Raw genomic sequence first — 24,508 nt, 5'->3', positions numbered from 1 at the left:
CTTGGGGCTATACATCAATTCATTCAATAAAGAGTTATTGGAGTGGGAAATAAAGCTCCCTGAGCTGGTTAAGTGTCAATTAGGAAGCAAGCTAACTGTCATCTAGTAAACTCATTAGCACAGTCCTTCCCAGGGCGATAAGTTCATGGTAAATTGTAAATGGACTTGTACTTATAAAGCGCCTTTCTAGTCTTCTGACTACTCAAGGACCTTTCAGAGTGTTTGTCACATTCACCCGTTCACACACACATTCACACTGATTGCAGTGCACATCTACAGACCATCTAATCTAACCATTCACACCACATTTACACACCCATGCACAGCACAAGGAGCAATTCAGGGTTCAGTGTCTTGCCCAAGGACACTTCGACATGTGGACCGGGGAAGGTGGGGATCGAACCGCCAATCTCTCGAATGGTGGACGACCCACTCTATCACTGAGTCACAGTCGCCCCAGTTCACACCAAGTTCACACCATTTAAAAGACATATTTGCACAGGGACATCCATCTCATAGCTGTGGGCAAACCACGCCAGAAGTTTAAAGTCAGACGGTCATATAAAAGGTAATGGTGCAACACCGCTACTAAACAGCTTCTTCTATTTTTGACTCTTAAAATTATTTCTTTTACCCATTCCCTTAGTCCGTACGGCTGACGTTTGCTACTGGCCAACTGTGTAAATGTGTTTCAAAGTTAGCCAAAGTGGAACTCAAAGCCAGAACTGTGTGCGTATTTCCTTCACGCCTGTGAGTAAAAGCCAATTCCACTGGAATTTAATAATTTTGCCACAAAATCCTGACATTTCAAATACTGGTGTGACCGGGCATCGATCGCATATCATCTTCAGGTTACCTTCGTAGTGAGTTGAGTTGTGAGTTGATGTCTTATCTATGTCAGAGAGAATAAAAAAATCATGGATCGTCTTCTCTCTCTGCACTCTTTGAGCTTTCTCTCTTTGTTACCGGCGATACTGACAAAATGACATCACGCTCACCTTGTTCACTTCCTGTCTTTACGTTGTCCTCACAGGTCAGAGGTTATTCCGGCGCTCGGGGGCGGGCTCTGAATCCTTTAGTGAGACCAGCTCCATCGGACAAGCTGAAGAGACAACCGGGGAGGGCCGTGTCACTCCGAGCTCTGGCATCGACCCACCCACCTCTCAGGCCGCACCCGAGGAAGACTCGCACACGGCGAGTGATGCGGAACACCAGGAAATCCAGGAGTCCTCTGTTCAGGTGCACCCACAGGTGGAGGATGAAGTGGCCTCAGAGGAGAGGCAGCCTGAAGGCCAAGAGGTGGAACAGAGCGGGAGATAGGGTGACTCTTTTCTGCGGGTGTCCTCCAGCCGTCCTCTAAATGGTACCAGCCTAACAGATGTTAAAAAGAAGGGTGTTATTACATTGGGAATCTAACTCTTCCTGTTTTGAAATGAAAACGAAGGAGCTATATTAGGCTCTTTGTCTCTGTCCTATGTCAAAGTCGATGGGAAAATCCACCCCTGGATACTCTTATGCAGTGCATTCTAGTTATTTAGTAATCGAGTCTTCTAATGAAGCAATGGCCGATGACAGGCCCTGGGTCAGGCTGAACAACGGCCCACACACATCCTCACCCTATCACAGCCTTAAGTGAGCTATTGCTTTTATAAAACGAACATCAAGTGTAGCAATATGCAAGTTATAGACACACATTCCAATTTCAATTCATTTTTATTAACAGACAATAATGTTCAAGTAAACTAGGTCCTCCTGGGTCGGCTGCCTGTACATACATGTGAGACGTAGCCTACGCTAGCAGCTAGCATTCGCCAAAGTCACACAATAACACAAACAAACTAACAGGCCGAGGCAGCGGTCGACCAGCAACTCCTGTGTTCTGTGAGCATAGTTTTGTTTGGTGGCTTCGAAGTGTCGATAACGGCTTCAGTCGTTCGTCGTAAAGGGCTGTCGGGCGGCAGGTTGTTTTCTCAGTAATACTAATTGTCACAGCCGTTGTTTGTGGTTATTATACGACCAATCAGAATGCTTGATTTGAGTTACCTGTTTTATAATATCTTTATTTCTCGCCTGTTTTTAGAATGCCTTTAAACCACTCCCTTAAATGGACATGAGCTTTTATTCGAAATTGCGTTGGCATGTGTAAATCTTTATTATTATACGCGTAGTGATGCAGTGAAATGAGCAGCTGTGGGGGGGGTATTCCTACAGTGGAGAGATGCGTCTAATGTGCTGAAATTCCCCTGGTGTGATTGTTACCTGTATATCGATGTTTTAGGGCATGGGTGTCAAAGTGATCCAGTAAAGGGCCGTGTGGCTGCAGGTTTTCATACCAGCCAATCAAAAACACACCTGGTCCAACAAATCACCTGTGTGAAGACAGTTCAGGTGATTGAGTAAGAAGAGTCAGGTGTGTTCTTGCTTGGTTGGAATGAAAACCTGCAGCTACACGGCCCTTTACTGGATCACTTTGACACCCCTGTTTTAGGGGGACGAAAAATATCCCGCTGTCAAACTCCTTCGTAGCCGCACTCAAAATATCCTGACAGGTTATTTCGTCTCTGATTGGCCGGGTATTCACAGGTATAATAAGAACACACTGAAGTGTTTAGGGTGGATTTTTTCCTTTATGCGTTTAAGTTTTTACACTGATCCGTCCATCAGCGGATGCCCGTGGGGGGGGGTCTCGTTGGATTAGAGCAGGTGAGCAGCCGTATGACACGCATCATATGATCGATTCAGTACCAGAGTCACCATTTAACACTCACTTTGACACTGAACTGGAAATACAGCAGCTCAATCGTGAAGAAAGTGTCACTGCAATGAAAATGTTCCCACTGTAAATAGTCTACACAGATGTTATATATCCAACCCATGGAATTACTCACTATGATTATTTATAATAAACTAAATATGTATAGAAGGGGTAGAGTATCTTAGTCTATTTAATTAAAAATAAACTACTGATTGTAGCGCTTCAACTTCAAACACTCCCTTCATGTTTTGCACTAAAATGTGGAGATTTTGAGAAAGAATGTCACAATATAATATACGGCAAGTTGTAATTTCATGAGAAAAAGTCACAATATTGAAGGAATTAATTGATAGATAATGAGATCATTTTACAAAATGAGTCATATTGCAACAATAAATTAGAAGATGTTTTACAAGATGAAGTTGTAAGTTAAGTTAATTTAATAAAGACATTTAACAACAACAACAACAATGGCGGTGAAAGGTTCACGTTGGTGTGATGCGGAGGTGGAGTGTTTACTGCAGATTTGGTCGATGAAAAGATTCAAAAACAGTCGACAAGACGCACAAAAACTCCGAGGTCTACGGAAAGATTTGTAAACAAAGCCACGCATCGCGATGACGTCAATCAATGCGTCTGACGTGTAACGACGTGATGACGTATAGGCAGCAAGAAGCATTTGCGCGAGGCCCAGGTAGTGTGTGTACAAACGGGCCTGGAGGGGGGGACAAGCACCCTAAAGCCCGGGGGGCGCGGTGCGGAAGGACAGTGTGAGTGCGCCCTCACTGTGGTGGTTGGGGCCATCGGCCATGCTACCTAACTTCGGCTAATCTAAAAATGGCCAATGGCTCTGTCACTCAAAACAGCCATTTGTTTAATTAAGTAGAATTACAGTATAATTTTAAAAGGGTGCTTTATATAAAAACTCGCCGCAGTACAGGCTGTGAACATGTAGGCGTTTTTGGAGCCAGCCCCAAGTGGCTCTGTGAGGAACTGCAGCTTTTTGGCACTTCTGTTTTGGTTTCATTGTTCAGCACCAGAGGTATAATATGTAATAACGTGCTTATTAGTGAAACTTAAAAACTTCAGATTGAGAGACTGTTCTCTGTTTACTACAGCAAAGTTATAAAATATACATACGATATATATTTACTCCCTAACGTTACACATTTATTCTCCAAATTCCGACATCGTTCCCGTAACATTGTGACCTCGTCTATTTAAAAAAAACAACTTTATTTTCCTAATGTTGTGACTTTTTACCAAATACTATGAATTCCTTCTCAAAATCTCAAAGTTCTGTTGGAAGAGTGTCCCAAATACAACCTTTTACAATATCAACTCCAGCCACAGCTTTGTGAATCAAAATCAAATTCCCTTCGTAATTGCACTTGCAGCCGGGTTCGGGGTACTTTTAAGTGAATTTCATGTAAACGCGTTATTTTATGTTGTGTCAATATATGCAACCTGAGCAAAAAGTGACCTTCTGTCACAGAGGAGCTTCAGGGGTATTCACTGTAGGAATATGTATTTCCTTTGCCAAAAGCATCCTGCCAGACCCGGGTCACAGTACTTCCTGACCTGGATCACCATTGAAACATTTGTGCCATATTTCAGGGCCAAATGGATGTTTTTGTTGCTTATTTGTTCTTTAGTTTCACACTCGAGTTAGTTGCGCTGTGCCTGGAAGTTCACCCACCCAGCATCAAACGTCGCCCTTCTCCCCTTTATGTCTTTTGCTGTAAATCATCACAGATGGCACAGGCGTACGATGAGCGCGGTGTGTGCTTTTTATTAATGTTTATTTTAAGGGCTTTTATGTGTAGAAGTTCACAAAGTTCAAAAGGTTTTCCCACCACCGGTGCGCTAAATCACCAAGAGCACCTTTCAAGAACAATTTGTCCTGCTTTCAGTTGTTACTCATTCCCTGCATTCTTTTACGTGTCTGTAGATTATTTGACGGTGTGTCTACTACCTTGGCACAGCGTCACAGACTCTGGTACACATTTTGTGGGCTAGATTCAAACGTGAGACACCCGACCAAAGGCGGCCTGCGTCAAAGTTCTCACAGGGTCTGAAGTTTAGTGACTGTGACTGCTGCTATGAGGATTGGCAAAAATCTGGCGGTACTGTAAAGGAGGCGATATATGCAATTTTTAAAATGTCATTTTAAGAAAACTGTTGTAGTGTCACGAACACCATATGCACATGTTGTTACTTTGAACTCTTAAGAGTCAAACGGCTAAAGATGCATTACAAACGTGCTACATATCTGTATCAGGGGTATGAACATCACCAAATTAGCTATTTTAACGCCAGTCTTTCCCTCGCTATGATTAAGCATAACTTTGGAAACGTTATTTAGCCCCTTCCCGACAAGCTACCACGACGTGGTGCCTAAGGTCATCTAGTTTCGTGTGATGCTAATACCTTCACGCTAGCTAAAAACGGGACCCGGCTAGGACCTCTTAAAGACAGCGATGTCGCCCCAGATCACCGGCGTTCCCGCTTTTCTCAGAGGCTTCATTGAAAATGAAAAGAGAATTGATACAGTATCACAAAACAAAATATTACAATATTCAAGTGTAACAATCTTTTGTCTGACGGTTCTAGTCACGAGCCGCATCTACAAACCACCCGATCAGAATACAACAGGAAATGGCGGGAAACACTACGCGGCACGACGTTGTGACTGCCCGTAGACAACAAACAAACAACCCTGATGTTTGGAACAGTCTGACGCTGCATCATTAGACCAGCCCGCACAGTGTGACGTGTAACAACCTTTAAGATCACTGTTGTCGTACCTTGTCTAGAGGCCTTCGTGTATTACTAAAATTGTTTCTTTGGAAATTCCTGAGCTTTATTTTGGCAAAGAAAACACGGGAATGGCAGGAAACGGCACCGTGTTATGAATTCACACTTCATATGAAGCTGCGACGGGAACTCTTCTGCACTCTCAGACTTCTGTCGCTTGATATTTAGGATTTCCGTGCAACTTGACACGACACGATCGACCGTTTCTCATCAGTGAGGAGTTATCGGTGATTTTATGCCTGATGGGATTTATGGGAGCGAATCAGCCTCAATTACTTCGGCACAACGGGTTAGGATCGCTCTCACGGAGTCGCCTGAATGGAAAAATGTAATATCTAAACGACAGAGAAGCCTAATAATGAAACCCCAAAGCGTAACAGTCAACACTGGTGGAACATTTACCGTAAAGAGTTTTAAAATGTGGATTAAAGGCAGTGGTTTGATAAGGAGGTAACACAGTGAGAATGAAGATGCTAAAAGAATCTATTTCAGCATTATTGCACTTAATTCTGTCGATGATTTCTTTACTACTGTTGTTTTTATGTTATTTCTGTCATGGGTGTAAATGAAGCAGACACTTGTCGATGATTGTTTCTGTTATGTTTAATGCAAAAAATCTTAAACGATGAAGAACTTTTAAATGTGTTGTGGTGAAACGTCCCGGACCGTCCCGCCTCCGTCACCGTCTGAGTTGATCGATTGTATTTGATAAGCAGAATCTTTTCTCTTGAATGTTTTCTACAGTTAGTTTACATTTCTGTGTAAATTCTGTCCCTCAACAGAATAAATTCAAGGTTTTCCAGTCTCAACGTCAGGCCGTGGCTTTCTGTGGTGCAGTTCTAATTCTTAAAAGTCTCATCTTTAGTCTTCCTCCGCACTGTCGGGAGTTGCTCATTCGATGCAACGGGCATGTTGGGGGTTTGCATACACTCTTACGCATTCATCTGTAATTACATGAGCCCTGGATTTCTGGCAAATAGAGCAATAAATTCAAGCCAACAAGGAAAAACAGACAAAAAGTCGAGGCAGTAAGATCCAAAAACAATGTTACATGTGGAGTTAAAGGGGTGATACTACTTTACACCGATAACAATGTAGCCAGAAACGGACCCGAGTGAGTTTTGGGAGTAATCTGTAGGAACTGAAGCTGTCCCCGAAACTAAAAGACGACCAGTTTGAGGTGACAGCTGCTGTGGCATGAAACTGAAACCAAACCTGTGTTCTGTACGTCAGCAACTTCCTGTCCGACTCTTTTCAATCTGACCACAACCAAGGAAGATAAAACAGCTGTCAAATCAATAGAAATAAAGACGATCCAACAATTATTCTGATTACCGGAGGGGCGAACTTGAGTCACGTGACTTCAGACTCCACAAAATCCTGTAACGTCACTCAGTCATTAGACTTGATATCTCTCTCAGGCCTTAAAGATAAAAATGATGCATCATAGAAACCTATTCATAACTGAAATCCTGATACAGACCTCAAATCAATCGAACCAGCCACATCCTAATTACGCGTTTAAATATTTATAATGTTTATTTCAGATGAATTAGTCAATGTAATTTCCAAAAAACATGCATTATATGTGTTAATGTACCACACTGACAGTTTACCGTACAGCGTGATGACTTGTCCGGGACTCAAAGCACAAAGTGTTGGATTTAATGACAAGGTTTGACACTTATTGTGACTCGTCCCGCCTTTGTCAATATCAATTCTGTCGCGGCAGTAATATTATTATTATTATTACATTTTCACAGACATCGCAGACAAAAGAAATAAACACTGTTGGACCCAGTAATTGCAACACATGCACATGTAATGCAACAAAGCCTACACGTGTGAAGCTCAGAGGTGTGTTTTCCCCTCTGTGCTCGTGTCTGGGGCTGTCGTTTGTTGTTGCACAGCAAAGTCCTGGGTTGCATTACATCGTGGAAATGTTGCTTTTACGGAGTTCTTTTTATCTCAAATAGACCAGGAACTAACTAACCATTATCATATAGCAGTTAATAATAAACGATAGCATCACTCTTCATATAGTGCTCATCTAAAAAACAGAGGCGTGTCCTTTGAGTTTGAAATGGACGCCTTCAGGGGCTTCTTTTCAGCAACGGGCCACTTCCTGTGGTTGAACTGGTAATTTGATGGTCGGACTATTTTAATGCCAGAGGTGAAAAAAGACAAAATCTTCAGAGATGATTTACGTTATATGTACAAGGACGTGTGTTCCAGTTCATTTAATCAAACGTGATGTTTCCCTGGAGGGGTTTTTGTATAAGAAAGGGTGTTTATTCTATTTGTGTGGACCAAGGACATTATAACAACACACTGTTATATGTCGATTCATTTAGTTTCCTTATGCAGTTTGTACGTCTGATTATAAAGCTGTGATACACCTCTTGTGCCCAAAGGTGAAATGTAAATGAATTAAAAAGGGAATGACTTTAATTAACAGTGATTTTGAATGGTGCGTTGCAAAAACCAAACATATTTTTCATTAAACATTAACCCAGTAAGTCGATGTTGTATTGTCATAATTGTGCACAGTATTGGCAAATGTGTGGACTGGTGGCTGGAGAGGTGCCAGATCATCTCCTGGGCACTGCCGAGGTGCTGTTGAGCAAGGCACCGAACCCCCAACTGCTCGGGGCGCCGGTCATTGGCAGCCCCCTCGCTCTAACATCTCTCCATTAATTGCATGTATAGGTCCTGTCTGTGCATGTGTGTATTTCGGGCCTGTTTGTAACATGATTAATAATAAGTCTTCTTCGTGAAACTTAAATGCTGCAATTAAATGTAATTAACTTTCAAAACAAAAGGAAAAACATATTTAGTGAGTGAATAAAGTTTTATCTGCATTTGCTTCAGAAAAACGAAGCGAATCTGCCGTTTCTGAAAAGGTCAGAATCAACTGACGTTAAGTGACCGTTACTCGTCTTCGGGAAATGTAGTTTCTTTGCCCTCCAGAGCCTCTTCAGACTAACGGTTACCGCTTTTTGATAAGACTACATATCCCATGTGTCACCGCGGGTAGCACGTCAACTGACGGGACGCATTAGCTCACGCGGACTGTCTCTGGGAGTGCTGAGTCGAACATCCTCTGGCGTCTCACCGTTTGAAACCGGCAGGTTTTAGTTCGCCTGAACCGGAGACTTAACACCACACTTCGAGTTGGGACGCTCGCAGTTACTCCAAGGGGTGACCTTAACGTCGGGTTTTGGGCACGACACTCACGCGGACCGAGAACTGCGTAGCTGAAATCTCACAGTAGTGAAAATCCGAGACCCACGATGGACCCGAGAGACACTGCCCCTGATTCCTGGGAACAAGAGGACGATGTGGAGGCCACGATCGGCGGACAACTTGAGTCGGCGTTCACGAACCTCAACGTGAACGCTAAACCGTTTGTGCCCAACGTGAACGCCGCCGAATTTGTTCCGTCTTTCCCCGCGAAAGACAACTCGGAAAATCTCGATTCCGTCGGTGAGTTCAGAGTCACGTTGGTGGAGCTACTTTAGCAGCTAGCTGGTTGCTAACAGGAGCCTGGGCTGGGCTGTCGCTAAGTTAGCTCACTGTGAAGACACGCGCTCCTTGAAGCGCGACAAACTAAGCGGGCTGCTGTGGTATTTGGTGTAGCAGTAATGTCGACGTCGTGCCTGACGCTGTAACGACACTTTCCCAATGCTGTTAACGCTCGGGCTTGATGTTACAACGTTGTTGGCCACTGCCATAACTTATCAACCCAGCCGGCATTAGCTTGATGCTACTAACCTGTGGTAGCTAACCTAGCATGTCCGTTAGCCGGTGTGGTTTCACAAGTGAGCGCCTGTGCCTCTCGGTGTTAAAGGCAGTGCCTTTTAGCTTAAGTGACCGTTAAACGGAACCCAACATGGTGTTGTTGGTAAACATCCACGTTGTCGTCAACTTCACCTGATAATTTAAGCTAAAGTTCGTCATTGAAAAATAAAATTAGTGGGAACGTGAGTTTTTGTGACGTGGATGTTCTGACGCACCGCTGGACAAGAGTGGAGCAAAAATGTGTCACTGTGAACCACGTGAAGGCCGACTAGAGACCCGGCTGAGGCGGGATTAATGCTGTTATAACACCGTAGTCTTCACGGGAAAAGCTCCGTTTACGTTACCATGTTACACACAACTTCTATACATTGTTCGACGGACACTATGTCGGGCATATTCACAATGTCAGCGGTTTTAAAACCTTCCACCACTGTCCATATACAGCCCATTGACAGTATATTATTATAGTACTTGTGTTTAGTACTTCTGATTGCACTGTACCGCTGCTATGATGACCTAATTTCCCCTCGGGGATGAATAAAGTTATCTATCTATCACCAAATGAAAGTTTGAGCTCCAACATATGGAGGTGCTTGACATGGGGGGGGGGGGTACTTTTTTCCGGCCTTGCCTTCTGGTAGCCCCTGAAGGCAAAGTAAATACACTTGTTTTCTATTAGCCAGTTAACATTTAAGTCATCAAATGACCTCCCTACTCTACCACTAACAACATTTGTAGTATGAAACTAGGGGAATAGGCCAGACTCCTCTCAAATGAACATTAACCTACCTGTTGTTTCTTTTTCAGTTGCTGTTGAAAAGATATCCACTATGGAGGTGTCAGAAAATGTCGGTATGTATGGAGTCTGTAGTTTAAGTGTTAAGGTTCCCTCTGTGCCTTGTGTCACATACATGCTGCTCGCTTCATTGCCCTTACGTGTGTTAACCCACACTGAGCGTGCTGGAATAACAAAGTCCATAGGGGTACTCACTTCATTAGCCACTCATACCCAATCCTAGAAATTTGCGTGTTGGCTTTATGTATCTGCATCAGTCACAGGGTGCCACAGACAGTTTCATTATCAATTTAAACAGACGTGGCCGTATTTCAGTGGGAGATAACACCACAAAGTGTACATGGACTGAATCCTCCATTCCTAATCAGTTGAGCTGTGAACTGAACAAATGTTATGAAATATAAGTGTGCTTGTGGTGATAAGTGTGCTTAAATATAATACTTGCATATGAGTGTGCTTGTGTTGATAAAAGTGTGCTTAAATATAAGTGTGCTTCTGGCATATCCAAAAGCCATATTGGATATGTTAAACCCTTTCGTGATGTTAATGGTCGGATAGGGTAAGATACTATAAATGTAAATACAGCAGCCCTACTAGCAGTGTTTAGTTGTCATTAAACTCCGCAGTCACTCGATAAAAAGTGCCAGAATGCTTTAAATGACACTTTAGTAGAAACAATATCACATCGAACAGCAAACGTAGAAATGTGGTCTGATGTTTGCCGATGATGAACACAACAGTTGAGGTACGGCACATCTGGATTGTAAATGTTTTTGACGATTGACAGGTTTCTATAGTACACATTGATGCGGTTAGGTATCGTTTAAGTTTTTTCCGCTACCTGTGCTAAAGCGCTACTTTTAAAACGGTGCCGGTGCTTAAACGGTGCCGAAATCCGTACTTTTTAAATAAAAAGAACAACATTCAACAACGTTAAAGAACAGCTTTTTTATTGAGGGATATTTAAAGTTGAAATTGATAATTCATAAGCTTTTTATGAGGTGTTAGTTCCTTCTTCTGGTACCTATTATTATTATTATTATTATTATTATTATTACTATTATTATTATTATTGTTATTATTGATCCAAGGTATCACAACTGCTGTCCCTTTACATACAACTAGGAAGGATTGAGTGTAATGTGAATAAACACACCAATTTCCTATAAATTCTTCACAATAAAAGTCCCCTGTTACTTTGCCATTTTAAAGCTTTTATTGTGAAGCAATACATTTTATAAATTTTGTAAAAAATAAAGCACATATCTCAAAAGAATTAACAGAAAAACTAAACTGCAGGGCACAGAGTTTCAGTTAGAAGCTACACAGCAACCTATTTAATATGATGTATAAATGTGTTCTTGTTGCCTATTTTAAAATGCAGTATTTGAATATTTCTGCATACTGGGGTCCATAAACACTCTTGTAATTGCATAAACTGGGTCTGACCGTAAAGCTAAGCCTCTTGTGGATTCAATGAGCCCGATTGTATTCATGTATGAGGATGTTAGTTCCCATAGTAACCATTTCATTGTAGTTTTAGTTGTACTTCTTTCACTGTATTAAAATGGCTGTAAATTACAGCCTCATTCAAATCAAATACCTAGGCCGGGCATGAATAGCTGACATTTAAGGGTGTTTCTGAGCAGTTTCCAGAACAGAAGTGCTTAACACCCAGTCCCTGAAAAAACTCTTCTTTCCAAATATCCCCCCAAAAAAACTAATCACAGCGTGGGTTTGCCATGTGTGTCTTAATGATGTGTTTTTGAGGGAAATTTGATCTGTGTAAGAATGGATCTTCTGCCAAAACGTATGCGTATGAGAATGGTCATCATGAACTCATATTAGAATGTTCTAAACATTGAATAGGCGCCTTTTGCCAAACACAAGGTTAATTAGACATTTATGACTAGTAGAACTTGACACACAGTGAGCTGCATCTCAAGTTAGGGCGCACTCACACTGTCCTTCCGCACCGGGCCAAAACAGGTTTTTCGGGTCAGGCCTAGTACGTTTGACCAGTGCGAGTGCACCCGCTCCGCGCATAACTGCGGCCAGCTGGCCGTCTGAGAGAGGTGGGCTTTTGAAGAGCGCGTTTGCACATGTACGAGCACGAGCGTGCGCACATGTGCGAGCACGATACCAATGCGGTTCTGGCGTCATTTATGTGCGCCTGTTCGGACATAGAAAATAGGACGGACCATGCGCGGACATTTAAAAACAACAACTATGGCGGCGACAGGTTCACGTTGGGGTAAGGTGGAGTGTTTACTGCAGATTTGGTCGGATGAAAAAAAAAAACAGTCGGACAATACGCTCAAAAACTCCGAAGTCTATGGAAAGATTTGTAAACAAAGCGACGCATCGCGATGAAGTCATCAATGTGTGTGACGTGTTACGGCGTGATGAAGTTTGGACAGGCAAGAAGCATTTGCAAGAGGCCCAGGTAGTGTGAGTACAAACGGGCCTGGGGCGCGGGGGGAGAGGGAGGGGGGACAAGTACCCTAAAGCCCGGGGCACGGTGCGGAAGGACAGTGTGAGTGCGCCCTCAAATTCCCAGCTTTCAGATGATGTACATACCACTTCTGTGTGGCAGCTACGGTTGAACTTTTATCTAACCCTGAAGATCCACCGTCCCGCTCACTCGCCCCTGTAAAGTGGCTGAATGCTAAGAGGCAAATTTTTACACATTTCCAAGCACTCGAAATCAGCACACAGTATCTAGACCTCATGTCAGTTAAGCACTGGGCGATATAGTGACTCACTTTTTGGGAGAAGCCGGTGTACTTGCAGCAGTTGGAGGCTAGAGATTGTCGTCATTGGAAGGACACATGGTCAACATGGTTTTTTGGTTTGAAAGGTGTTTCTATCATGTATCCGCTTTCGCTTCATTAATGGAGAAAGTTACAACATGCTACAGCCTGCATGCCATACTCCATGTTGTGGACACCTCTTAAACACGCCAACATCAGGTTTTAATGTAAAGGAGCGGATTCTTATTCACTGAACTGCAGCTTTGCCTTTTTTTCTGTAGTCTGTACATTTCCAGCAATGTTGAGAGCATACAGAAAAGCAAACTATTGCACCCCAGTAGCTCTTCTGTCAAATCAGAGGTTGTTTCTCAAGTAGTGTAGATGATATCTGAATAGTTTGTGCACAAAAAACCCATGGCGTGCGGCTGTGGCGGCTCATGCTGTCCCGTTTCTATGTAATGGCTATGTGAGGGCTCCCTGTATATCAAGCTGTCAAAAACCATCCTTGTCCTCTACTGTTCATAGTCAATCTAAAGCAGAACAGCCACTTTACTTACTTACAAACCAGCTGACCAGCGTCAACACGGTAAAAACTTGTTTAGTTTGGCAATGGTAGAAAATCACTGTTTCTTCAACACAAGAACGGGTAGAAGAACAGAAATGAATAAGAATGTGTCAGGTCTAACTTTAAGTTGTGTATTTGTTTTTCCATTTCTAAGTCAAGTTCCAACTGGTGTTAGTTTTTACAGATTTTTATTAAGAGTGTCTTTGCTTCTTGTTTTCCTTTTGTGACATCGGTCACTGCAGTTGACAGTAAACCATTTTTTTGTGACAAAGACGGCTCAGAAAATGATTCCAGTAACAGGAATAAAAAAATTATTGATCTGATTTATGCTCCGAATAAATACCGAAGAGACTTCTTTGGTAAATTAAAAAGTAAAAAACATAATGAGCCCGCTTTATTTTACCCAGTTGAGAGGTTTTTAAGTAACTTGTGAAAACAAACGAAAAGGCCCAGAGTGATGCGGACTGTGTTTGTGGCTTTGCAGCTCCAGTGGAAAACGGCGACGCAGAGATGACCACAGAGGAGCCGTGGGACCAGAAAGAGGCCGAGCCAAATGAGGAGGAGCCAGGAGGCGGGTCTTGCGAGGACCGGGGGCCATCAGTGGCAGCAACAACGGAGGAGACGGCTCTGGAGATAATAATGATGGAGGAGGAAGAGGAAACGCCGGCGCCAAAGGTTCCACCAGTACAGCCAGATGCCCCCAAGAAGGAACACGTCAATGTTGTATTCATCGGACACGTAGGTCAGTGCATACACCTGTCTGCTGTAGACCGTTAAGTGAATGATACTTTTTACAGCAGGGATTTTAATGTATGGATCTCAAGTCAAATATAACGTCATACAATTGCTGTTGAGCCAACTGGAGCACCACCAACTTTAGCCTAGTGTGGCTGTCTGGTTGCTCACACGCACAAATAAGCGGGGAAACTCCATTAGGGAGGTTGTGATTAGTCGTCATAATAGATGACGTCGACAGAAATGCGTCTACGTCTATGTTTTTCACGTTATCCGAAACTCTTCAATTCATTCAAATCAGTGTTCCAACTTTGTTCCTTCTGCAGCGGCAGTGCGGTGATTAGCGCCGCTGTTGAAATTTCACTCAACCATTAATATCCTCGGCTCTTGGGTTTTAGCGAGTGCGGGGCGGCCAAAATCCAAGGGCAAGGACCGCTACAGAACAGCAGAGTGTCCATTATATTCAACAGCTGCTCCATGGACCACAGAAGCTGCTCCGCTCTGTGTGCAGAGGAGACAGGGGAAGCAAACACAACGTTGCCTGTACAAGTTAACAGCCTCAGAAGCGAATGACATGAGTACAGAGTGTTTTGGAAGAAATTACTAACAGGAGTAATGGTAAAAATACACAGCCCGTGTAAGCAAAGCGACTGGACTGTCACGGGAAGCCCGCAGCAGAGTCTGTCCGTTATATCCAGTCGAAGCTGCTACATAAGCCCTGGCGCAGCGTGGTTAAACTCTGTTTTCACGCGGCTCCGAATCTTTTCTCTCTACACGTGGCTACGCGGCCCTCCCAAAAGGGTTAAAACTGGGCAAAAATCTCATGCAATCTGTTTATAAATGAATAAGATGCATACCTCATTGTACTAGAGAGCAATGTGAGGCAGCAGTGCTTCCAAACTCTGCAGAACCAAGTGTGTTAAAACTCCTTCTGCACACAGCGAAGCAGGTAGCAAACCCCGCTGTGCCCTATCCACGTATGCTGCGTGCCCCTTCCCCATGTATTTTGGCTGTAACACACAGATCAGCTTTAAAAGTGACTCTCTTTCTTTTTAAGTAAGTTCTGTGCGCTGGATATCATTTATGCCAATTTGAAGAGTGGTTCAAGTAAATTTAAAAGTAACTTATAAATAATTAAAATACTTAAAGAAACTTTATATATGTTTTACTAAATTTGGTGTTGTGATAAAATGGGTTCACAAAAAACTAAATAATAATAATAATAATAATAATAAAATGTCATTTTAGCCCATTTATTTGTATAATGCTGCAGTTGCCAGTTTAAAGCTGAAGTTTTTATTTTTGTAGACATTTTGTTTTGTGCTGCATTAGACACGTACAATGACAGCCTGCAGTTTCTCATCTCATCTTCAGCCTCTTATCCGGGGTCGGGTCACGGGGGCAGCAGCTTTAGCAGGGACCCCAAACTTCCCTTTCCCGGGCCACATTAACCAGCTCTAACTGGGGGATCCTGAGGCGTTCCCAGGCCAGTGTGGAGATCTAATCTCTCCACCTGGTCCTGGGTCTTCCCCGAGGCCTCCTCCCAGCTGGACGTGCCTGGAACACCTCCCTAGGGAGGCGCTCCAGGGGGCATCCTTACCAGATGCAAAATAAAACAAACTTAAATTGAAGGGTCTAAAAGATTTTATTTATTTTTTGAGGAAAATTCATCTTTTATATGAATTGACTAATTGCTAAAATAGTTGATAGAAAAATAGTTAGTGGCAGCACTAATACCAATGTGCTTCTGTGTCAGACAGGCTCGACTCTTATCCTATCTGCCGTGTTTATGTTCTATGTCCCTTGTTGTTTGTGAACACAGCTGTCTCGTGTGCAGACACTGATGTGTCTGTCACCAGCAGACAGATTACACTTCACCTTCACACTGTGTCATCAGTGACGCACTCCGAACACTAACACGTTTGTTAGTGCGATCACTTTGGTCTGTTATCATTTAACGTAGAAAATAAACCGTAATATTTGTAATGTCAGTTTTGTCTCGTCTAAAGCCACTCCGCATGCTTCTTCTTCTTCTTCAGATGCTGGCAAATCCACCATTGGCGGACAAATCATGTGAGTAGCAGTCTCCCCTCTTCGGTCCAGCCCCTCTGCTGATAATGAGTGAAGTTACATTCCCCACACCAGGCCTTTGACATGTGTCACTGTTTTTCTATTGTCCCCCTGCTCCCCAACAGGTATCTAACAGGCATGGTAGACAAGAGAACCTTAGAGAAGTACGAAAGAGAAGCCAAGGAAAAGAACCGAGAAACCTGGTGAGTGGGCGCACTGCTGTCTGAACTAAATGGCTCTTTTATTGTATTTAGAACGTTATTTATATGATCAGGTTACACAGGTTGCTGTGAATTGAGCTGGGCCAATAGTAACTTGGATCATCTGCAAAGTTATTATAGATATATTGATTCTGATTTACTCTCGTGACCAAATCAACGATAGAAAACCCATGTTCTGTCTCCCAGGTATCTGTCTTGGGCTTTAGACACCAACCAAGAGGAGAGGGACAAAGGCAAGACGGTGGAGGTGGGCAGAGCATATTTTGAGACGGACAAAAAGCACTTTACCATCCTAGACGCCCCAGGCCACAAAAGCTTTGTGCCCAACATGATCGGAGGAGCATCACAAGCAGACTTGGCTGTTCTGGTGAGTTCAGGAAATAACCGGTGATGTTAAACTGTTAAAGTGAATCATCAGAACAAAATTTCACTCCGAAAATAGTTTACACTAAAAAAAATTGTATTGGATTATACACTAACTTGCAAAAGTATCAATACTTTTGAAATCAACGGACAAACAGCCACCGCTCAGTTCATCGCGTTAACAACTCTGAGCTGACTTCACACCGGTAGTGCTGCTGCTGGAGAACCTTCACTACCTATTTTAGTAAAAAAATCTACAAATCAAAAGTGCCGTTTGAAAGTATTTCGCATACTAAAGTGGTCGAGTAGTAGGGTAGTGACAAGATATCGTCCCATGAGATCTTGCGATATATTATAATGTGACAAAGTATCTCCTTGGGGTGAAAAGTAGTCTAACAATATCAAAATGTATGTGGATAAACAGCAACGGAGTGACAGATAAGACACAAAGAATATTTAGGCACTGTTTGGAGATAGTGCACCGTAACACGTGGGCCCTGCAGCTTCTTTAACATCAGGCTACAAGTTATAGTCACAGTGTCGGCACCTGACGAAGCCGCAACCTCCGTATGTGACCAGTAGAGAGCGGTTCGGGCTCTATCTAAATCTAAATGGATTCTTCCAGTCAAAACATTTGAAAAAGTGGGTTTTTGGATCCTTCTCCATTTCTATTATTAATCCAAATTACCACAAACAAGTTTCTTATTGTCACCTGTAACACATTAAGGGATGTTGACCTTTACTCAATATGATCATTCTTGTGACATGTTAGTTGGCTACAGCCAGGAATCACCTTTTTAAGCTTGTGTTTTTTTCATCTGTAGACAAAACCACTTACAAAACCAATGTGTTGATCCCCAGGTGATCTCTGCCAGGAAAGGCGAGTTTGAAACTGGTTTTGAGAAAGGTGGACAGACGCGGGAGCATGCCATGTTGGCCAAAACAGCTGGTGTCAAGCACCTGATAGTCCTGGTGAATAAAATGGACGATCCCACAGTCAACTGGAGCCTGGAGAGGTGGGTAGATGGGAAATCATCACGATGATCAAACAGCAGGAGCATAAAAACACGCACAAGTCATGGCTCCTCTCTAGAGCTGGTTATCGCCCCAGAATACCAGTTTCTCTTGTATATGAAAGAGATTCCCAGAACTACTGCTGTCACTTGTACACGTAACCCTCTTAAAAGATCGATCTCTGGATTTTATGAATGGATTTCAGATCATTTAAGTTTGTATTCATTCTTCTTCAAAGTTGTTGACGTCCCTCCTATTGAACCCTCAGGTATGAAGAGTGCAAGGAGAAACTAGTGCCATTTTTGAAGAAGGTCGGCTTCAACCCGAAGAAAGACATTCACTTCATGCCGTGCTCTGGACTGACCGGAGCCAACCTGAAGGAGCCCACTGACATGTGCTCCTGGTATACGTAAGTCCCTCAGCCTCTCAGCAGCTCTCTACTGTCTGTATGGTTACTGCATAGACCAAAATGGTTTTCTTCACCCACCTCTACTAACTGCTGTCCGTATTTGATGTTTTTCAGAGGGTTACCATTCATTCCACACTTGGATAGTTTGCCACATTTCAACAGATCAAGTGATGGCCCTGTCCGATTGCCTATTGTAGACAAGTACAAGGTAAGACGCTGGCTGGTCTTTAGACCCCTGCTGGTACATTTACAATGAAGCACTTAAAAAGGGGCCCTGCCTCAAACATTGACTCACATTTCAACTTTCTGTAGTCTTCATTTAAAAAGTGTAGAGCTGTAGACGTGGGTAACCGTCGACTCTAAACCGCTGGTGGTCAGAGAGGATTTCCACAGTGTTGTTTTCTGACAAATGTGTTTATTGTATTTTCCACATAACTTAGAAAAACATGCTTCACTTCACGTTGGGGGAAAAAAAGCAAACAGAAAAGGACGAACCATAACAAAACACATCACGGCACTGTGAATATAAAAGAAGTAAGGCATGGTCTCCTGTCGTACTTGTGGACAAGGTACTAAATAAATATAAAGAAATGATCTCACACTTGTAACAAAAACTGTTCGAAAGTGAAATGAAAAAATAAACAGTTCACTGCAAGTCTTCCACCTCTAGAAAGGTCATGTGTGAGGCCTAAATGTTATATTTCCCCTTAAGAACGTCTGACAGGGGCATCCAGATGCATTCAATCATGGTTGGACCCTGCAGAGAAACATATCTTACTGTTATTAGTACATAATAATAATAAGAAGAAGAACAGCACCTCTGCAGTGCCCAGGAGATGAACTGGCACCTCTCCAGCCACCAGTTCACTGAGCTACTGCCACCCCTGATAAGAGTTAGCTTCTAAAATGAGTGCCATCACTGCCCTGTTTCTTAAAGATGGAATCTCCGAGTTTGTCTCTGCCCTGTAATCCTAACATGAGTCGAGGGAGTATTTGTTTAATGTGCATATGGAAAGTGTTCTTATCCAACATTTTCTCATCACATTCTCTCCGAACTGACACTTACTTTGCATTCACACTGAGCAGCTAGGGTTTATGTGTCACTGGCTGCAGTCATTTCTTGCCATGTTGCACTTGTCGCACTCAGACATAAAGCTAAGTCATTTTGTATCCACCGAAAACATCAGCTGAGTTTCCCCAGAACCTGAGCTCTCTAGGAAACGTCAGATTTCCTGTTTTCATTGATTGATGCAAACACATGGTTCTTTTCTCACCTGCTCTGCAACACTGTCGATCTGTCTCATCAGGACATGGGCACTGTGATTCTGGGCAAACTGGAGTCGGGTTCCATCAGTAAAGCACAGCAGCTGGTCATGATGCCAAATAGGGTAAGATATGTTCTTCCATCAGCGTGAACGAGAGAACTTTACTATAAAACCTTTTTTGGTTGGCCCCGCCTCTCTTTGTCTTATACCATTTTTGTCTACGTGTTGTCCTCATTCAGCACGTGGTGGAGGTGTTGAGTCTCCTGTCAGATGACGTTGAGACGGACGATGCCGCGCCAGGAGAAAACCTCAAGCTGCGGCTGAAGGGCATCGAGGAAGAAGAGATCCTGCCTGGCTTTATCCTCTGTAATGCTGAGAACCTCTGCCATTCAGGGCGTACCTTCGACGCCCAGGTCAGTATCACTCTGCTGCGACCCCAGAGCCACATCTGCTGTGTTTTAGATGGTCCTAACCAGCGATGACTGTACATCTCAGCCGCTACCTGGTGAAGACATATATATATATATATATATATATATATATATATATATATATATATAAAAATAATGAATGTTTTTTACCCATTGGTTATTATATTAAACTTGTGCTTATGTCAATGGGATCACACCAACCGTGAAACCAAATCAAGTGTAGCATAAAGTGGCGCAAAATACAAATACATTTGTCATGATCTCTCTCACACACACACACACACACACACAGCGTCACAAGGTGAAATCATTTCCAGCATCACTGTCACAGCTGGTAATTTACTGTTCAGATGCTTTCGTGCCTTTTTAAGTTTGTCATGGCTACGTCTTTGATAAGCGTTTACAAAAGTGATGGGTTTAAAGACCCGAAACTGCCATTGTGTCAGGGTCACACAACCTGCTGCTAGTTTCACTTCCCAGCAATAGGTTGATATACCTGTACATCATAAGTTCAAACAGGTGGGTATGTGGTAAGCAAGAGGTGTGTGATCAGGATATACACACTTAAATGAATAAAGGGAATATGGGACAGTAGTAATGGACGAGAGTGCTCATAAAAGTTACAAAACAGTTGTTGTTGGATGTGCCTTCTCATAACTACTGCTGCTGTTTTCCTAACAGATCGTCATCATTGAACACAAATCCATCATCTGTCCGGGTTACAACGCAGTCCTTCACATTCACACCTGCATTGAAGAAGTGCAAATTACGGTGAGTCCTAACGTGTTGACATGAGTCCTCCATGGAAAGAAACAGTCTCACGTTAGTGCTCGAAACTGGAGTAATGATGTTGACAATGTTGACATTTGAACAAATGTAGCGTGATGTTTTGGATGAATACTTGTTTTATACCTAATGTATGTGCTGATAATCTGTTACTTCCATCCGCAGGCCTTAATCTGTCTGGTAGACAAGAAAACAGGAGACAAGAGCAAGACAAGACCACGATTCGTCAAACAGGACCAAGTGTGCATCGCCCGTCTGCGCACAGCAGGGACCATTTGCCTCGAGACCTTTAAAGACTTTCCTCAGATGGGACGGTTTACCTTACGGGACGAAGGTAGAGCGTCTACAGTCACTGGGGGAGGGAGGGGGCTTTGGTGGGGTTAGATTTTCAGGTCCAACATGAGCGCTACAGGTCCTCGCTACGGATTAAACCTGTGCAGCTGTTTGGTTTGAAGGCTATTATTTTGCGGTATTAGACCGTTAGAGGCTACAGCTTTTTGACCACCTCTCCTGACAAACAAAGGCATTCGATTTCAGTGATGGTGTTTTCACACGGGCAACACTGCGTTCTGAAACCCATTGTTCCCAATTGCTTGATGGTGCAAAGTGCAGTATGCCACCTAGTGAGATCAAACTGTGACCATTACCTGCATGGCCCCAAGGCAGCCAGGCACAAAAGGGAAAAAGGAGTTAAACTAATGGTGTCTGTCTGAATTCCCCAAACTGCTCTCACGCAGCCATAACCTCTTGCTGCTCCCTCTCTGCTTCTCACTAGCAAGGTTAGATGCGTCTTCATTGCTGACAACAAATTGATATAAAGTACTCCTGCTCGAAGTTTTGGAAATTCTGCCTATTTTACAACGTTCCAGCGTCAAGCGCAGCTTAAATTAAGGGCTTTCATAGACCGTACCACTCCTGCAGCTAACAATTATTTTGGTCATCATTTAATCGATGAATTCTTGTTTTGATTCATATATATATGTATAGTAAAATACTAAAATAGAAAAGAGTAGACAAAACTAATTCAAAATGAAAAGGAACTTAAATTGAAGGTGCAACGCATTAACGCATTAATGAAAGTTCACAGCACTGTCTGCCAAAATGTCTGCCAGGTCACAGTTTCTCAAATTACAGCTAAAGAAACACTGTGAGAAATAGGCAATACAGTAACAGACGTTTGAGTCATAACTGATCAATGCCAATGACAGTTTTGATCTGAGTGTCATGAGCCTCGTAACTCGTGTTGGACGGAGAATGCCAGATGTGTTTCATGACTACATTTTGGAGCAAACTGATGGCTCTGTAGATTAGTCTTGTTTCACTTTAGTCTGAAGTTACTTTGAAGGGTTGAAAAGTAAATCGAGTAGGACTCAATAAGAGACTCCAAGATTTTCATTTGAGTGTATTTGAATTCAGTTGCACCTCAGTTTGATTGAGGCAGAGACAGAAGTGTGACAGCTGTTTGTTTTTTGCTTGTCTGTCTCAGGTAAGACCATCGCCATCGGTAAGGTGCTGAAGCTGGTCGCTGAGCGGGACTGAAGAGCGCAGAGTTGCCTGAGTGTCCTGGTGAGAAGGAACAAGCGGAGCTCGGTCATAACCCGCCCACACAGTTGTCAGCGGCGACGGCACCTCCCCGTCACGCCCCCCTTCTGCGTGCCGATGAGCAGCTTCCGGAAAAAAAAACTCATGTGAAAAAGAACCCGTTTTTAAGCAAACGACACACCAAGACGAAGTCCACACGAGTCAGCTTTCTCATATTGAGAGCTCAGCTATGCCATTTTCTGGGTTAGCCCTTCCTCCACCTCTCCCCACCTCCCTACTCTGGTCGACTCATCATTACATGATTTTTTTTTTTTTTTTTTTTGCTCTTCCACTTTTTTCCCTCGCTTTCATAAATGACAATGACAAACGGCGGAAGTTATATCTGTAAACAGATGTGGACCAGGATTTTTGCTCTGAGTATAAAAGGATGATTTTCCGAAGTAAATTGCAACAGAAATCATTTGAAAGAACTTTAACCAGTTGAAACCAAAATGTTTATCTTGGGTGTACATGTCTCCCTTTTGCTTTTACCCAGTCTTTGGTTTCTCGTGGCGTTCCGGCAGTGTGCACGAGCGTGTTCAAATGTTATTAAAGCAAACAACTATGACAATAAAATAATAAATTGGGAAAACAAAGCGTGTTCATTGTCGGAGCACAGTCCAGTGGCTTGTTTTTCATATTCCACAGTTTGTGTTTGTGGTGTTAGAGTTCGCAATGCACCAAATGCTCATTTCTCAATTTGAACATGTTGAAAAGAAAAACTATTTTCAATTTCTTTTAGTGTACTTGCGTCCTCAGAAGAAGCACCAAATGTGTCCGGTCTATGTCACCAGCTGATGGGAGCAGATGTGAGTTTAGCAATGCCAAAGATTTGTTTGGGGAAATATAGAAACGGTGTCACCAGTGCGTGGTTTGTCCACCAGAGAGCACTGACAAGTTTGTTTTTACACTGTACATTTAAACATGGGTGTCAAACTGATCCAGTAAAGAGTCGCTGTGGCCGCAGGTTTTCATTCCAACCAAGCAAGACCACACCTGACTCGACTTACTCCATCACCTGAACTGCCTTCACACAGTTGATTTGTTGGACCAGGTGTGTTTTTGATTGGTTGGAATGAAAACCTGCAGCCACACGACCCTTTACTGGATCACTTTGACACCTGTGCAATGTCTCGCTGACGACGCATCTATGAACATTTACATTTCAGGTACCTGAAAAATGCATCCTTAGTATCATTCACCCGGTACAGCTGTGGCTACGCTTGGAACTGGGCCTCTGCCTGCACATTAAGTGGACCAATATCCATGCTAAGTGTCGGTGCCGGTCACTGGCAGCCCCCTCGCTCTAACATCTCTCCATTCATTGCATGTTTATAGGTCCTGTGTGTGTGTGTGTGTATTTTGGGCGTGCGTGTGCGTGTGTGTGCGTGTGTGTGTGTGTGTGTGTGTGTGTGTGTGTGTGTGTGTGTGTGTGTGTGTGTGTGTGTGTGTGTGTGTGTGTGTGTGTGTGTGTGTGTGTGTGTGTGTGTGTGTGTGTGTGTGTGTGTGTGTGTGTGTGTGTGTGTGTGTGTGTGTGTGTGTGTGTGTGTGTGTGTGTGTGTGTGTGTGTGTGTGTGTGTGTGTGTGTGTGTGTGTGTGTGTGTGTGTGTGTGTGTGTGTGTGTGTGTGTGTGTGTGTGTGTGTGTGTGTGTGTGTGTGTGTGTGTGTGTGTGTGTGTGAGAGAGATGATTAATAATAAGTGAAAAAATTCCATTTCCCCATTGCGGGATGAATAAAGTAATTCTTCTTAATCTAATACCATAGGATAAATGATACTAGTATGGATTTAAATGCAGGATTTTAACTTGTAATTGAGCATTTTCATATTGTTTTATCAGTACTTTTTCTTCAGTAGAGAGTTTCTATCTTTATCTTTAATATTATATATTTGTCTTAAATGATCACAATTGTAGTTTTCTGACTTTTTATTATATGAAAGTAGAATTAATCCTGCTGCTGCGGAGTGTGATGCTGTAAATCTGGATGACGGATAATGGATGATGGGTGGGGGGTGGGGGTGGGGGGGGCGTGGCTTTGATGGGAGCAGTTGTCCAGCAGCAGTCGGTCCGTGACAGCGTCCAACAGAGAGGCTTTAGGTAAGATGGAGACGACTATTTAACATTTTATCATTTCACACTTGCATAAG

The 24,508-nt window shown here is 43.0% G+C and overlaps 2 protein-coding genes across 3 annotated transcripts in view; both read left to right on the top strand.

Moving 5' to 3' along the window:
• pdxdc1 (pyridoxal-dependent decarboxylase domain containing 1) overlaps nucleotides 1–6,377 on the top strand; it is a 31,293-nt gene extending 24,916 nt beyond the window's left edge. For both annotated transcript variants that reach the window (XM_083931147.1, XM_083931146.1), the window contains one exon: nucleotides 1,034–6,377. In XM_083931147.1, coding sequence (XP_083787273.1) covers nucleotides 1,034–1,320 — 287 coding nt within the window. In that variant the 3' untranslated portion in view covers nucleotides 1,321–6,377. The remainder of the gene's footprint in view (nucleotides 1–1,033) is intronic.
• Nucleotides 6,378–8,677: 2,300 nt separating this feature from the next.
• Nucleotides 8,678–22,917, top strand: LOC310959235 (eukaryotic peptide chain release factor GTP-binding subunit ERF3A-like). The gene is made up of 14 exons (XM_083930521.1): nucleotides 8,678–9,058; nucleotides 10,181–10,225; nucleotides 13,972–14,229; nucleotides 16,262–16,295; nucleotides 16,418–16,495; nucleotides 16,700–16,880; nucleotides 17,738–17,892; nucleotides 18,159–18,299; nucleotides 18,414–18,507; nucleotides 19,607–19,687; nucleotides 19,804–19,977; nucleotides 20,677–20,766; nucleotides 20,947–21,115; nucleotides 22,268–22,917. The coding sequence occupies exons 1-14, from the start codon at nucleotides 8,866–8,868 to the stop codon at nucleotides 22,318–22,320; spliced, it is 1,746 nt and encodes a 581-aa protein (XP_083786647.1). The 5' UTR covers nucleotides 8,678–8,865; the 3' UTR covers nucleotides 22,321–22,917.
• The last annotated feature ends 1,591 nt before the right edge of the window (nucleotides 22,918–24,508 follow it).

This window comes from Echiichthys vipera, assembly GCF_963691815.1.
Source record: "Echiichthys vipera genome assembly, chromosome: 17".
NCBI classification, from domain to species: Eukaryota; Metazoa; Chordata; class Actinopteri; order Perciformes; family Trachinidae; genus Echiichthys; species Echiichthys vipera.
Note: the sequence above shows the minus strand (reverse complement) of the source record. Positions and strands in the feature narration are given on the sequence as shown.